Source organism: Xyrauchen texanus, chromosome 23 (genome assembly GCF_025860055.1).
Source record: "Xyrauchen texanus isolate HMW12.3.18 chromosome 23, RBS_HiC_50CHRs, whole genome shotgun sequence".
Lineage (NCBI taxonomy): Eukaryota > Metazoa > Chordata > Actinopteri > Cypriniformes > Catostomidae > Xyrauchen > Xyrauchen texanus.
The window spans coordinates 36,429,884-36,446,702 of record NC_068298.1 but is presented as its reverse complement, the minus strand read 5'-3'; the positions used below and the strand labels follow the sequence as shown (position 1 = coordinate 36,446,702).

At 36.5% G+C, this 16,819-nt stretch overlaps 1 protein-coding gene across 1 annotated transcript in view; it reads left to right on the top strand.

Annotated features, from left to right (window-relative positions):
• Nucleotides 1–11,095, top strand: part of LOC127663351 (trafficking protein particle complex subunit 11) — a 30,268-nt gene extending 19,173 nt beyond the window's left edge. The window contains exons 19-30 of the mRNA XM_052154899.1: nt 66–221; nt 935–1,122; nt 3,975–4,123; nt 4,371–4,492; nt 4,575–4,694; nt 4,804–4,869; nt 5,001–5,157; nt 7,386–7,497; nt 8,024–8,115; nt 8,442–8,575; nt 10,184–10,351; nt 10,749–11,095. Of these exons, the coding sequence (XP_052010859.1) occupies nt 66–221; nt 935–1,122; nt 3,975–4,123; nt 4,371–4,492; nt 4,575–4,694; nt 4,804–4,869; nt 5,001–5,157; nt 7,386–7,497; nt 8,024–8,115; nt 8,442–8,575; nt 10,184–10,351; nt 10,749–10,790 (1,506 nt within the window). The 3' untranslated portion in view covers nt 10,791–11,095. The remainder of the gene's footprint in view (nt 1–65; nt 222–934; nt 1,123–3,974; nt 4,124–4,370; nt 4,493–4,574; nt 4,695–4,803; nt 4,870–5,000; nt 5,158–7,385; nt 7,498–8,023; nt 8,116–8,441; nt 8,576–10,183; nt 10,352–10,748) is intronic.
• Nucleotides 11,096–16,819: the final 5,724 nt, after the last annotated feature.

Sequence of the window (16,819 nt, the reverse complement as noted above, 5' to 3'; positions counted from 1 at the left end):
GCACACCATGCATGCATGTTATACTCCATGACATTGGACTCTTTCTTAATTTGCTTTAAATGTAGGAGTATAATCCGTACTGCTCGCTGGAGGATGCCTCGAAAGAGAAGGATATACTAGAGCCTTCCACCCAGGAGAACATGTGTCTCGTTCCAGGAAAAACCCGCAAGTACTGCTTCAAATTTGTTGCCAAAACCGAAGATGTCGGAAAGAAGATAGAGGTAAAATATACACAAATGAAAATGAACGTTATAATGGTGGCACAATAATAATCACATGGCATACATTGGCCCCTAAAAGCATTTGGACTTTTGGACATGCTTAAAAAGTCCCTCTTAAAAATGTATGAATGTCAATGCATTAGATAATTAAATGTGGTTGTCCTGTAGTTCATCACATTAAAGCTGATGCGTGTAGCTTTTTCTGTGTTCAAACACTTTTTCTTATCCTAGCCCTATTTGCAGAGACAACTGTAAATTAGCCATTTGTAGGTAAATTTTCCAGAAAACTGTAAACACTGTTTATGGTGCTATAAATATCCTATTGTTTGTTTTGAGTGACCTGTCCATAAAGGCACAATAACTTTGACTCAACCAATGACGTGAGATGGGGGCGAGACTATCTGTTTGTTTGACCAACAGCAGAGGGGGGCCATATTCAGATAGATCAATATCTAAGCCCTTTTTTACTATAAATTCTCCTCCCTGCCCAGTAGGTGGCGAGGTGCGCAAAGAATGTGAAAGTGGAGATTTAAAGTAAAAATGGATTACAATATTGGTCTGTTTCTCACCAGCACCACATCATATCGCTTTGTTTGATATTTTGTTAGATAATGCAAAAAGACATTTACACATTAACGTGTGGATTAAGTGTCCAAATACTTCTTGTGGGGGGCTGTTTAAATGTCACATTATTTTGTCTGATTGTCTTTCAGATCACGTCTGTGGGACTTATGTTAGGCAGAGAGACAGGTCGTTACGTGTATCTGAACTGGCGGGGTGGCTGGGGGGATGCAGCCTCCTCCCAGGAGGCTTTACAGGCATCCCGCTCATTTAAAAGGAGGACACGCCCCACAGAACAGCAGGTGGACTGGGACACAGTTTCCATACAGTCAAGCACTATGTAAGTTAAAATAAATTATAATATTTTCAGAAACTACCGGATGTAGTATGTGGCTGTCAGTACAAATAGACCTTAGATCTGGAAGGATTTGGTTTAAAGGTTTAGTTTATTTTCTTTCATTTGCTTAAGTCAACATTGAAACTGCACTCGCATCCCATTTTTATCCATAGAGAATTTACTGGATCATAAAAAGTGGTCTGCATATTGATATATCTGTTTTACTGATTAATAGGTAATGATCGCTGTTATTTGCTTTTTTTTTTTTTTTTATCTATTATTGGTTATCAGTCAAAATCTATGCATATTTCTTTTTCTTTATTCCTTTGTGTTCCTCTGTGGCTGCTGCTTGAGAAATCCACAGTTAGAATGACTTGGTACTGGAGTATGTCAGTGGCCTCTAGAGGTGAAATAAAAACAATCACTGTCACCTCATGGGCATTTACTGTATCTAAATCTTTCATCGTAAAGACAATAATCATCCATCTTATATTCATATCAATTTTCCATCTCTTGTGAATTATAATAAAAACCTCATAAATAAACTTTATGTACATTTGAAGTCAGAAGTTTACATAAACCTTATACATTTAAACTCAGTTTTTCACAATTCCTGACATTTAATCGTAGAAAACATTCCCTGTCTTAGCTCAGTTAGGATCACTATTTAAAGAATGTGAAATGTCAGAATAATAGTAGATAGAATGATTTATTTCAGCTTTTATTTCTTTCATCACATTCCCAGTGGGTCAAAAGTTTACTTACACTGTTAGTATTTGGTAGCATTGCCTTTAAATTGTTTAACTTGGGTCAAACATTTTGGGTAGCCTTACACAAGCTTCTCACAATAAGTTGCTGGAATTTTGTCCCATTCCTCCAGACAGAACTGGTGTAACTGAGTCAGGATTGTAGGCCTCCTTGCTCGCACATGCTTTTTCAGTTCTGCCCACAAATGTACTATTGTATTGAGGTCAGAGCGTTGTGATGGCCACTCCAATACCTTGACTTTGTTGTCCTCATAGCCATTTTGACAGCGTTGGAGGTATGCTTGGGGTCATTGTCCATTTGGAAGACCCATTTGTGACAGAGCTTTAACTTCCTGGCTGATGTCTTGAGATGTTGCTTCAATATATCCATATAATTTTCCTTCCTCATGATGCCATCTATTTTGTGAAGTGCACCAGTCCCTCCTGCAGCAAAGCACCCTCACAACATGATGCTGCCACCCCCATGCGTCACGGTTGGGATAGTGTTCTTCAGCTTGCAATCTTCACCCTTTTTCCTACAAATATAATGCTCATTGTGGCCCTTTTATTTCATCAGACCAGAGGACATTCTCCAAAAAGTAAGATCTTTGTCCCCATGTGCACTTGCAAACTGTAGTCTGGCTTTTATATGGTGGTTTTGGAGCAGTGGCTTCTTCTTTGCTGAGCAGCCTTTCAGGTTATATCGATAAAGAACTTGTTTTACTGTGGATATAGATACTTGTCTATCTGTTTACTCCAGTATCTTCACAAGGTCCTTTTGCTGTTGTTCTGGGATTGATGTGCACTTTCGCACCAAACCACGCTAATCACTAGGAGACAGAATGCGTCCCCATCCTGAGTGATATGATGGCTGCGTGGTCCCATGGTGTTTTTACTTATATACTATTGTTTGTACAGATGCACATGATACCTTAAGGCATCTGGAAATTGATCTTAAGGATGAACCAGACATGTGGAGGTCCACACTTTTTTTTTTTTTTTTCATGATGTCAAACAAAGAGCAACGCTTGAAGGTAGGCCTTAATATACATCCACAGGTACACCTCCAGTTGTCTCCAATTAGCCTATCAGAAGCTAATTGTCTAAAGGCTTGACATCATTTTCTTGAATTTTCCAAGCAGCTTAAAGGCACAGTTAACTTAGTGTATGTAAACATCTGACCCACTGGAATTGTGATAGTCAATGCAAAGTGAAACTATCTGTCTGTAAACAATTGTTGGAAGAATTACTCATGTCTTGCACAAAGTAGATGTCCTAAACAACTTGCCAAAATTATAGTTTGCCAATATGAAATCTGTGGAGTGGTTAGAAATATTGTTTTAATGACTTCAACATAAGTGTATTTAAAATTCAGACATCAACTGTTTATATATATATATATATATATATATATATATATATATATATATATATATATATATATATATATATGCAGTATGTATACAAAATCCTTAATCTGGTTAATACATAAGCTATAAAAAGCTTAATTTGGGAAATACTTTCATATAGAGCATTCTTACAGAGCCAAGTCTCTTTTATTTCAGAACAAAGTGTCCCAAAATAAGTATGTGAATTCTGGGCTTGTTTATTGTTAAAAGTCCTACATTATGCACAAAGACTTTTCATGTTGTTAGTGTTGGGATTTTATTCATTTTAAACTCCTGTACCCTCTATGTAAGTGTGTCTTTCATAGTAATGAAAGAATAATTTGTATTTATTATATGAATCGATTTTAAAAACTATCGGGTTATCTGCCTTTTCCACCACCTTAGTTATCATATCTGCAAGATCCACTACCGGTCGACGTCTACTCTATTTGACAGGTGGAGGAGAGGGGTTGAAAAAAAGAGAGCTTTATGATGTCAGCCATTAACAAAAGCTGTTTCAAATGTGGAGCAAGATATTACATTTTAGTGAAAGATTATGATACAGGATGTTTTGTTCTTTGGAATAACATGCACCCACAAAAAAATCCAGAAACATGTATTAAGAAGGTAAACTGCACTCAAGAAGCCTTGCAGCCCTTTTGGATACAGGTTAAAATATATATACAAACATTGAATTTTACATTTGCATCTTGCCCTGAAGGATCATCTCTCGAGTGCCCAGGATCTCTGTACAGCTGACCCACGAGCCTCCGACTCTGACCAATGAGATGTACTGCATTACTGTCACCATCCAATCAGAGGAGGAAACTGTGGCCAAAGACATGAAACTCACTGCTGGCCTCAAACCAGGTACACACTGATAAAATGTGTCTCTGGAACAACATGCCTTGTTTGTCAGTATATGTTTTGAATTGTAATACTCAAATAATAGTGTGTGTGTGTGTGTGTGTGTGTGTGTGTGTGTGTGTGTGTGTGTGTGTGTGTGTGTGTGTGTGTGTGTGTGTGTGTGTGTGTGTGTGTGTGTGTGTGTGTGTGTGTGTGTGTGTGTGTGTGTGTGTGCCTTTTTTTTGTGTTGTTTTTTTTTTGTTTAATTTAGGTCAGGATGCCAATCTCACACAGACAACCCAAATCACTCTAAATAGGTCTGAGGTGTGTGATGATTCTCACCCCGCCCTTCTACCTGACATTCCCCTCGGTGACCTACAACCTGGCCAGAAGGTACAGCATCCTTTCACAGATGTCTGTGATTGAACTGATCTTGACTCCAGTATAATGATGTGTATGTGTTTCCTTGCATCAGATCGTGAAGCCCCTGTATGTCCGCTGCGTGAACACTGGATCTAGAATATTCTTGTTTCACGTGGCTTATTCTGTGAGCACCACGGTCGAGGGCAAGGACATCACATGCAAATGTCACAAAGTGCGCAAAACCCTAATTGCTATTACAAATGTTTTGTAAAGACCGTTTCGTGAAGTCATGTAAGTGAGTTAACCTTTACAGAGTTGTATTGTTTGTCCTCAATCTGTAGGATGAAACTGTTGCCGTAGAAACTGTTGTTCCATTTGAAGTGGCTGTGAAGTTTGTGTCTAGTAAGGTAAGATTGCCCTCCTGATCCACCTTAATTCTACAGTTTTGACCAGAAAACCACAATACCCCAACTGTGAGTTAATGAAATGTTTAGTTATAATAGCACATTTGTTGTTCGTAATTAATTGTGTGTGTCAGTTTGAGCATTTAGAGCGTGTGTATGTGGATATCCCGTTCCTGCTGATGATGGATATTTTGAGCGCGTCTCCATGGCCGATTGAGCTGGTGAACAGTGAAGTACAGCTGGCCTCCAGTATGACTGCCATTGATCAGCCCCAGAGTCAAGTGGAAGGAGGTGGGGAATGCTTTCTTTGATGGTTGAGTTATTGTTACCATTATTATTCTGAATTCTTTAATGACAGTCTATATTTACTTGTTTGCTGCCTAAATATATGTATTTTCCAAATGTGTATGGGCAGTTGACAAATAGACATGGGCATGAACTTATATTCTATAATAGAGGTAGACCGATACAAAACTGTTTCCCATTAATTGGTGTGGATGGTTGCATTTTGAAATTATCGGTTATCTGCAAAAATCTATGACGATACAGTTTTTTATATTCCTCTGTGGCTGGTGCTGGAGGATTCTACAGTTTGAATGTTCTGCAGTATAACAGCATCTATATTTTCATCATTGACAATATTCAATAATATTTCTGTCCTCACTTCAATGCATATTTATATTTTGATTAAATAATCAAGTGTTTTAAAGTGAGAACATGCAAAGAAAAATGCTACTATATGGAAACGTGCCCTAACATGTATGGTGTCTCCAAATCCATATCTTGTGAACCTATGTAAACTTTATTCATCTGGTGAAATATATGTATGCAAAACCCTTCATCTGGTGAATGTATAATATATATATATATGGTATATATATATATATATATGTGCTATAAAAAGCCTAACTTTGTTAATGCGTTAATATAGAGCATTGAAATGGGCCAAGTCACCGTCATTTCAAAATAAGAGTCTCCGGTGTCTGTTTAAAGAATCAATGTAAATGCTTGTAAATAGTGCAATTTGTTTTTATTGATGGAATACATTAATTTGTTGCATTTTAAAAAAGCTGAAATGTGAACAAAATGACTAAAAACTAATAAAATATAGTTAGTCAAATTAAAATTGTTGTAATGTATCTAGTTAGAAGATCCCTGTATAATTAAAAGCATTAGCTGGGGGATAATTCATTTCATATGTAAGCAAAGTGGATATTTGTAAGTGAAATATTCCCATATGAATTTATATTGAATCAGAACTGAATCGAGAGCTTGTGAATCAGAATCAAATCGAATCTGGAAAACTGTATCAATACCCAGCCCTAGTTATCAGCATAATTGTGAACGAATCTTTCTTTTTAGTGAACAAGTTGAATCAGTTCACCAAATCAGACTGAGTTGTTTGAAACAGTTTGCATCTCGAGTCAACATTGGTCCACAATTTACTCTATCTTAACCTGTCTCTTGGATGTGCCTGACATTCCGACTCTCAGTACAATGATCCTTGGACAGCAGCACTCGTGTCAACAGTACATTTAGTCGTTCATAGCAGTTCGCGAGTCACCAGTACACTGAACTGAGTATCGCCTATTTCGGACATAATACTGAGAACTGATGAGCAGTGAGTGAGCAGCTAATGAGCATGCGTGAACCGAGCGCTTGAATGGGCGCAAAACGTTTAAATCGAGAGATTTAAATTAATTTGACTATTAAGTATATTGCATGCTGATTATATTTGCAGCTGTTATGAGCTGGATCATGGTTTCTGTAAAAAAGGATGAGTTGATCTATAACTTAATATGCTTTAGAAAGGTAGAACATCCGCTTTTGTATATCAGTGTCAGTATTGGTACTTTAAGGTTGGATGTATTGTAAGATCACTGAATGAAACACTGATGACAAGAAACACTCTTATTATTATTATTATTATTATAATAATGAAACTAAATGTAATAATTAACAATATTATAGTTTGCTAATATGAAATCTGTGGAGTGGTTAGAAATATTGTTTTAATGACTTCAACATAAGTGTATTTAAAATTACACTTATGACAAGAAACACTCTTATTATTATTATAATAATGAAACTAAATGTAATAATTAACAATATGCGCTTGCAGATGGCTTGATTAAATGTGTTTGAGCATGTATTCTACGATGCCGGCGTATTAGCCTTATGTACAGTGACGTCATTATGCGATGATGTAAAAGAACCAGCGAATCAGTTTTTTTTTAACCATTTCACTAAAACGAACAGTCCGAAAGGACTGGTTCACGGAAAAGAATCAGACTTCCCATCACTAAATAATATTTTGAAAATTGTCATCTTTTAAGACAATAGACTCCTATAATGCCAAATGTTTTATTTAATTTTAACAAACCTATTATTAATTTGATGGCATACTTATTGGCTGTTCAACATTGGGCACATTTAGTGAAAGCAATATTTCCGTATTCCACAAAAAAAAAAATAGTTTCTCCAGTTCACAGATTTGATTCTTTCTGTTGTGTGTTCAGTCACCCTGCAGACCAGCGAGTGTGCAAGTGAATGTTTCCTGCTCAAATGTCCTCCTGTTCAAAATGGCACCAGCACTGTTGCCTCGGGACAGTACATCATCTCCTGGAAGAGGTAACAACACAACCTTTGACATCATGAAACTTTTGTGTGTAGTTCACTGAATGTGATAATGCCTTTCTCATGCTATTATGAGACTTTGAATTGCTTTATATGAGTATAAATTTAAACAAAAGTTTGTGCATTCAAACTCGAGTTTAAGTTGATGTTATGTTTCAATTCTTTCCAGTGTCCCAGCATAATATGCACAGTCAACTATAAGTAACCCATTTGTAGGAGGATTTCACCTAAAATTGTAACAAAACATTCCTCTTTGTTTGAGGGTCCACAACAACATTGGCTCGACCAATGGCGTGAGTTTGGGGTGGGGACTATCTGTTTGTATAACCAAGGGAAGATGGCGAGAACTGATGTGTTTTACAGTTCCGTTCGGTGAAGCTGGTGGTGCAGAAATGGCCGACTTCAGCTTTAATTTCTTGCTGTGACAATTCAAAATGTATAGATTTTCATGATGTGTTCCCAGAGGAATGATGACATCATAAGCAAAAGTTCTTATCTTGCAATCTTTGTTTGTTTCCAGAAAGTCAGCAGTGGCTGAGACATTAGTGGTGAGAACGAGCATTATTCTGCCACACGTAATGATAGAGAACATCCCCCTGTATGTGCACGCAGGTCAGTGAAATCAACACACAGTAAGGTTGAATATTTGAGTTTAAGCAGTTCACTGTAGTCTGTTTCTGTGGCTCGTTTTATACGTTGATAAAACAGTAATACAGTCAGCTCATGAACATATTTCAAGTATGTTTTATTTGTTATAATTTCTGCTGTTCATCAAAATCCACCAGAAACTGACATTTCATCCCCAATCACACGCATGCTCAATGTCAGCAGAACATCGTTTCTCAGTGTGCCGAACAGCTCCGAAAGAGGCAATTCTCAGTTCAGTGTCTGCTTTCATATCATTAATCCGGCTTGTTCGCTCACTTGTTTTGTTCTAGAGTTGCCCTCATTTGGTCGCGTGCGTGAGTCTTTACCAGTTCGGTATCATCTGGAGAACCGCACCGGACTGGTTCAGGATGTGGAGATCAGCGTGGAGTCCAGCGATGCATTCATGTTTAGTGGACTCAAACAGGTCAGTGCAGAGGGATCCAAGAGCCTCAATGACTTCATGATCCTTTCACACACATTCAGTTGACAAATTATGGATGTTCCGATGCTATATAATAGAATAAGAAGAAGAAGAGAAATACTACTAATAATAAATCAGTGGTGGGCCTGGGTATCTCTGCGAGTATTGGCACTGACTACCACCCCTGTAGTCGCAAGTTCGAATCCAGGGCGTGAGTGAATCTAGCCAGGTCTCCTAAGCAACCAAATTGGCCCGGTTGCTAGGGAGGATGGAGTCACATGGGGTAACCTCCTCGTGGTCACCATTAGTGGTTCTCGCTCTCAATGTGGCACGTGGTGAGTTGTGTGTGGATCATGGAGAGTAGAATGAGCCTCCTCATGCAGAGTCTCCTCTGTGTCATGCACAACGAACCATGTGATAAAATGCACAGATTGACTGTCTCAGAAGCGGAGGCAACTGGGGGAATTGGGCATTCCAAATTGGGAGAAAAGTGGATATAAATAAATAAATAAAAATCAATAGTCATTGTATTATTTTTAAGCAATATCTCACACATCTGTGATGCTCTGTTGTGCAGAACATTATTTGACAATAAATAGCTCCATTGTTGTATTTCGGATTGTGCTGTGATGTTCTGAATAAAAACACTTAGTTTGATCAAAATAATGCATAACAAAAAAAATTATTTAGTTAAGTAATTCAGTTTTAATTATTCCATTTATTTAGACACCATTTTGATGATATAATTGAATGATCATTAATATAATTCATGAATTAATTATCTGTTGAATACGGAATAAAAAAATAAAACGGAAAAATCTAAAAGTTTTGAAAAAAATTTTAAAAAAGTGATTTTGATAATTTTATGACGGCTACAAATGACTTTGTTGATGATGTCATTGAGTAACAGTTGCTGAAACATTTTATACATGCTGTCCTCAAATCAAAATGAAAATTTTTACTCATCATTTGCTCACCCTCATGCCATCCCAGATGTGTTTGACTTTCTTTCTTCTGCTGAACACAAATGAAGTTTTATAGAAGAATATTTCAGCTCTGTTGGTCCATACAATGCAAGTGAATGGTGACCAGAACTCTAAAAAGCACATAAAGGTAGTATAAAAGTAATCCATATGACTCCAGTGGTTTAATCCGTCTTCAGAAGGGATATAAGTGTGGGTGAGAAACAGATCAATATTAAAGTCCTTTTTTACAATAATCTGCACTTTCACATTCTTCTTTTGTTTTTGGCAATTCATGTTCTTCAGCCAAATCGTCTGAACAATTAAAATAATATATATATATTTTTTATTATACATTTGTTATTTTTGCTGTTGTGCTCATGGGAACATGAGTTCGAGTCTGGCTCAGATCATACGTCGATCCAGCTCTTTCTCCCCCATTTTCCTGCCAGTCCTACCTTGCCCTATCTAATAAAAAAGGCCTCGTTGCAAAGTATATAACTGTTTGATAGGCTTACTTTTACTTTGGACATCTTTTTAAGGACCTTTAATCACCCTAAATAATTGGAGTAATTTTTGAATCCCTTTTCCATAAACATTAGTATGTGATGATATATTTATCCATATTAAAATCTATTTCTGTATGTAGGTGCGAATGAGGATCTTGCCGGGTGCGGAGCAGGAGATGTTGTATAACTTCTATCCTCTGATGGCGGGATATCAGCTCATCCCTCAACTAAACATCAACCTGCTGCGCTTTCCAAACATCTCAACTCAACTTCTGCGCCGCTTCCTGCCTTCACGCATCTTTGTCAAGGTCATTATTTAGAAAAAGTAGTAGAGGCAGTTAAATGTTGATTCAATGAATATTTGTTTTTCTTTGTCAATTATATGAAGCAATAAAACATTTTGATAGGGGGAAAAAAATATTCCCTCTGTGTTTCACAGAATAAAACAACACCATACAAGTTGCAATGACATAAATAATAATGAAACATTCCTTTAAAAATGTGAACACTAATTGGACGGATTTGTTCAAATATATCTGCTTATTGTCTTTTCCCAGAACAAACACATTGATTGAGAAAGACTTTGATCAATTGAGATTTCTGACTTGTAAATGATAAACTAAATGGGTAACAAAATAATAAAGGTCTTGCTGAAATTTTCAGAAGTGTAAATGTCGCTGTCTCGTGTCTGTTTTGATTTCTCAGCCCCAGGGCAGAAATGGAGACACTTCCATTGAAGCGGCATGAGGAAGAGACGAGCTCATCTCCGAACTCGGGGAGTTGAAGGCTGAACATTCCTCTGAGAACTTGTGTTTACAACTTAATGATTTGAACTTATAAATTATAAGGAACTTGATCTTAATTATTGTGTGAGTGGTCTAGATTGTTGTTTGTTGTGCAAGGCTAAAATAATGCCTGCATAAGATTTTTTTTGTTTTAGGAAATTTCAGATTTCATCGACAATTGTGCTGTCTAACCTCTAAAATATTCATAATAATGACCTTGTTACTAAGCATGCTAAATAATCTTAAAGTTAATTAAACAGACATTGCACCCGTTGTCATGTAGCCATTTCAATTATTTCACCATTTGTTTGTCATGAAACTGTAACTTCTGAAATATCAATGTGTGTCTCTCGAGAGCTGCTCTGTGATTGGTCTACATATCGTACCATAGTATATTTTGAACAGACTGTGTTCTATAAACGGTAGGCAGTCGCACCTGCTTATACTGTTTGTATCAATTGTTTCTATTTTAAAATCATTACTAGAGGACGTTAGATTTTAGGATTACAGTGAGGAAAATAAGTATTTGAACACCCTGCTATTTTGCAAGTTCTCCCACTTAGAAATCATGGAGTGGTCTGAAATTGTCATCGTAGGTGCATGTCCACTGTGAGAGACATAATCTAAAAAAAATAATCCAGAAATCACAATGTATGATTTTTTAACTATTTATTTGTATGATACAGCTGCAAATAAGTATTTGAACACCTGTCTATCAGCTAGAATTCTGACCCTCAAAGACCTGTTAGTCTGCCTTTAAAATGTCCACCTCCACTCCATTTATTATCCTAAATTAGATGCACCTGTTTGAGGTCGTTAGCTGCATAAAGACACCTGTCCACCCCATACAATCAGTAAGAATCCAACTACTAACATGGCCAAGACCAAAGAGCTGTCCAAAGACACTAGAGACAAAATTGTACACCTCCACAAGGCTGGAAAGGGCTACGGGGAAATTGCCAAGCAGTTTGGTGAAAAAAGGTCCACTGTTGGAGCAATCATTAGAAAATGGAAGAAGCTAAACATGACTGTCAATCTCCCTCGGAGTGGGGCCCCATGCAAGATCTCACCTCGTGGGGTCTCAATGATCCTAAGAATGGTGAGAAATCAGCCCAGAACTACACTGGAGGAGCTGGTCAATGACCTGAATAGAGCTGGGACCACCGTTTCCAAGGTTACTGTTGGTAATACACTAAGACGTCATGGTTTGAAATCATGTATGGCACGGAAGGTTCCCCTGCTTAAACCAGCACATGTCAAGGCCTGTCTTAAGTTTGCCAATGACCATTTGAATGATCCAGAGGAGTCATGGGAGAAAGTCATGTGGTCAGATGAGACCAAAATAGAACTTTTTGGTCATAATTCCACTAACCGTGTTTGGAAGAAGATGAATGATGAGTACCATCCCAAGAACACCATCCCTACTGTGAAGCAAGGGGGTGGTAGCATCATGCTTTGGGGGTGTTTTTCTGCACATGGGACAGGGCGACTGCACTGTATTAAGGAGAGGATGACTGGGGCCATGTATTGCGAGATTTGGGGAACAACCTCCTTCCCTCAGTTAGAGCATTGAAGATGGGTCGAGGCTGGGTCTTCCAACATGACAATGACCCGAAGCACACAGCCAGGATAACCAAGGAGTGGCTCTGTAAGAAGCATATCAAGGTTCTGGCATGGCCTAGCCAGTCTCTAGACCTAAACCCAATAGAGAATCTTTGGAGGAAGCTCAAACTCCGTGTTTCTCAGCGACAGCCCAGAAACCTGACTGATCTAGAGAAGATCTGTGTGGAGGAGTGGGCCAAAATCCCTCCTGCAGTGTGTGCAAACCTGGTGAAAAACTACAGGAAACGTTTGACCTCTGTAATTGCAAACAAAGGCTACTGTACCAAATATTAACATTGATTTTCTCAGGTGTTCAAATACTTATTTGCAGGTGTATCATACAAATAAGTAGTTAAAAAATCATACATTGTGATTTCTGGATTTTTTTTTTTGATTATGTCTCTCACAGTGGACATGCACCTACGATGACAATTTCAGACCCCTCCATGATTTCTAAGTGGGAGAACTTGCAAAATAGCAGGGTGTTCAAATACTTATTTTCCTCACTGTATATACATGATGTAAAAGGACAAATCTGCTGGGTGTTGAGTTCCTAATTTTGTCCTAGGTGGTAAGTCCCTTTTTCTCATATTTTCTTTTCTGGCTCACAGAATTGGAGTTTGTGGCTACTTCATATTTCAGATTGACACTCTTTGGATTCCATAAAACCCTTAGTGTGTGTGTTAGTGATAGAGAAAGCAGTAGCTATCTGAGAAATGTCAAACACAAAACACAAAGGCTGCATCCAAATATGCATACTTCCCTACTATGTAGTATGCCAAAAGATGTATGTCAGTGGAGTAGGGTGTCCAGATCCTCAGAAGGACCTATTCACATAACCGTAGGTGAGTTACTACATCATGTATTCAGGTCACGGGACAATGACAACGTTCCTGGGTGAAGTCTTGGATTGTACTCTATTCTTAATTTTCACCAGCATGCTTAAAAGTATGCAACTTTTTTTAAAGGCTGAAAGTATGCACCTTTTTTAAAGGCTGAAAGTACATTCTTCATCAAAAGCAGTGTAAACTGTGACCGTATGAAAATTGGGATGCAGTCATGGTCTTTTCTCAATTTATGTCTAATCTGCTGTTAAACTCCTTTTATCAGATTTAGGTAGCCTAAGATCATCTCATTACTGTAATATAAAAAAGCAAAACAAAATCTCATCTTGATAACTGTAATGTGAAGAAAAGAAATGAAAACCCTCACTCATTGCTGTAATGTGAAAAAATTCTAAAACAAATATCATTGTTATTAATGGAATGTGAAAAAAGCTAAACAATTTCATCCTGATAACTAATGTGGGGGCGGGGGAAATCACTAATTACTGTAATGTAGAAAAATGCTATATATATATATATATATATATATATATATCTCATTCTCAAAAGGGTAATGTGAAAAAATACAAAAATCTCATTTGCATTACTGTAATGTAAAAAAAGCTAAACAAAAGCTCATCTTGATAACTAATGTGGGGTGGGGGAATCACTCATTACTGTAATGTAGAAAAATACATAAAATAATATATACTTTTCACAACAGGAATGTGTGAAAATGCAAAACATTTCATTTTCATTGCTGTACTGTGAAACAATTCTAAAATTATCATTGTCATTAATGTAATGTAAAAAAACTCACTTATTAGCATAATGTAGAGAAAAGAAATCATATATATATAACTGTAAAATGTAAATGATTTAATTCTTATTACTGTAATGTGAAAAAATGCAATAGAGAAAATCTCATTATTATGTGAAAAAAAATGAAAAAAATCTAATTTTCTTTATTGTCATTTAAAAAGCAAAACAAAATCTCATCCTGAAAAATGCACAAAAAACATCTCACAACGGTAATGTGAAATAAAATCTGATTCTAATTCATGTAATGTGAAATAGCAAAAACAAAAAAAAATCTTATTCTCATTACCGTAATATGGAAAAGTGCAAAAAAATAACTGTAAAATTCAAAACATTTATTTCTCAGTACTGTAAGGTGAAAAAATCCCAAAGATAAAAAAATCTAATTATCTTAATGTGGAAAACATTTCATTCTCCTTACTGTAATCTGAAAAGAAATGCAAAAAAAATTTTTTTCAGTAATGTAATGTGAAAAAGCAGAAAACTCATTATGATTACCATGTTTTTATTAAATTGCAGAAGAATCTTTCATATCATTTTCATTACCGTAATGTGAAAAAATGTCCTCTTCATTACTGTGAAAAAGGCCAAAGAACCTCATACTCATTATTGTAATGTAAAAAAAGATTACAAAAAAATATCTCTTATACCAGTAAAGTAAAAAAAAACATAAAAGTATATGTTTAAAATGATTTTAAAAAATTATGCACTTTATGCATAATGGTTGTTTTGTTTGTACTAAAGTACTAAAGATGGTTCTACTGCCTTTAAATGAATTGACTTTTCATTTGCTGTATTACAGAATTTTTTAACTGTAGGTAAAAATGAGAATCTTATGATAATCATCATTGAATATAATTGATAATCATCATTGTCATAACACAAAAAAAAATCTTAATAGTTCTAAAATAGGCTTATTTGTTTTCTATGTAACGCATAATAATATATATATATATATTTTTTTCTGATTTTAGAGTGAATTGTGACCTGTGATATTTACCCGTCATCTGTTTATTCATTTATTAATATAACAAGAAATACAAACAAGGAACAGGTCTGTGTTCTGATTTTGGATTATGATTGTGTCATGGTAATAACTGCCTCTGAAACAAACAAAAAACTGTTGTGAAGTCCACGGGCAGGTTTAACATCCTCCTGTAGGTTAGCAACATACTCGCAGTCCTCATACTGAAGCATTACATTACACAGTACCTGTGGCAATAATGAAACAGGAGAAGCAAATAGCAAAGCAGAGACATGTTTACATGCCTGAGAAAACCAGAACAAAACCCTCAAACTGACATCCTCATCTCCGCTTACTGTAATGGATATCTTGTGTTAGTAACATAATGTGCTTCGCCCTGCTCTAGATGCTGTAATTCGATAATAAAAGTTCTGACACCACCCGCAAAGATGTATGTTTGTTGTAGTCTTCACAATGGCAGTGAATCTAATTCTGAGAACCTGTTGCTGAGCTAGGGGTCAAATGCATTGGTATTTGTTGTGTTTATATTGTCCATTTCAGCAGTGTTTTCTTTTACAAGTACTCTACCTGCATGTGTGGTGTACATGACATGTAATGTACTGTGTATTGTATGTTGTATGCAGTGCATTATTGTACAGTATGTCTCTGTTGTTCTGTATTGTACAGTGGCCCAGGTGTACACAACATAACACAATTAGCAATGTAAATAAAAGCTGAAAATACACTAAATTATAACACAACACAACAAAATTAAGCCACGACACAACAAAATGATCAGACAAGAAAAGGCTTCATTTCGTAGTTTTAATGTTTATTTGTGTGTGTGTGTGTGTGTGTGTGTGTGTGTGTGTGTGTGTGTGTGTGTGCGTGTGTTGTGGCTAAATTCCATCATGTTGTGGCTTCATTTTGTTGTGATATAGATTAAAATGGTTGTCCTAAAGCTTTTTTTTCCATTGTGTTGTGGCTTTATTTGGTTGTGATGTGGTTTTTCTGCTATTTTGTGATTACATTTTGTTGTAGTGGCTTTCCTGTAGTGTTGTATCTTAATTTTGTTATGTTGTGGATTTTCTGTTATCTTGTGACTAAATTTAGTTGCGTTGTGGCTTTTTCCTTGTTGTGTTGTAGCTTAATTTGGTTTTGCTGTTGTTTATTTCCACTGTGTTTTCAGCTTTTATTAGCTTTGTTTAGTTTGGTATGGTGTGTGCTCCTGGGCCACCATAGTATTGGTGTGTATGTTGTGTAAATTCTTATATGTTTGTGTGTATATTGTTCTGTGTTGTATTTAGCATCTTCCATTGTATGCTATGTTGCATTGTGTTTAATATTTGGAGCAAATTCACTTAGCGTACCAAAAAAGAAAAGTGAAAATACAGATAAATAAAAGATAATAAAAAAAAAAAAAAAAAAAAAAATAGGAAAACATGTCTTGTACTAGTTGAAATTCCATTTTTGATATCAAGAATCGGTATTTTCACTAATAGTAATTGTATCGCTGATTGTAGGTAGCGTTTATTCATATCCTGCACGTGATTCAATGTCCAAACGGAAGTTTGAGTGAGGAATTGCGCTTGCAGTAACTGCCCTCCGCCAGTAGAGGGCGTCACTGTGTGAGCTGCGGGAGCTTCAAGGTAACAACCTGCTCATACGCGGTAAATCACACAGGCATCGTCACGCACCGGCCTGCAGGGATACACCGCATCTCGACGAGTGAAAACCCCCGCGAGAAATCTCAATCCTGCTTTCGGCCATAAACATCTCTTC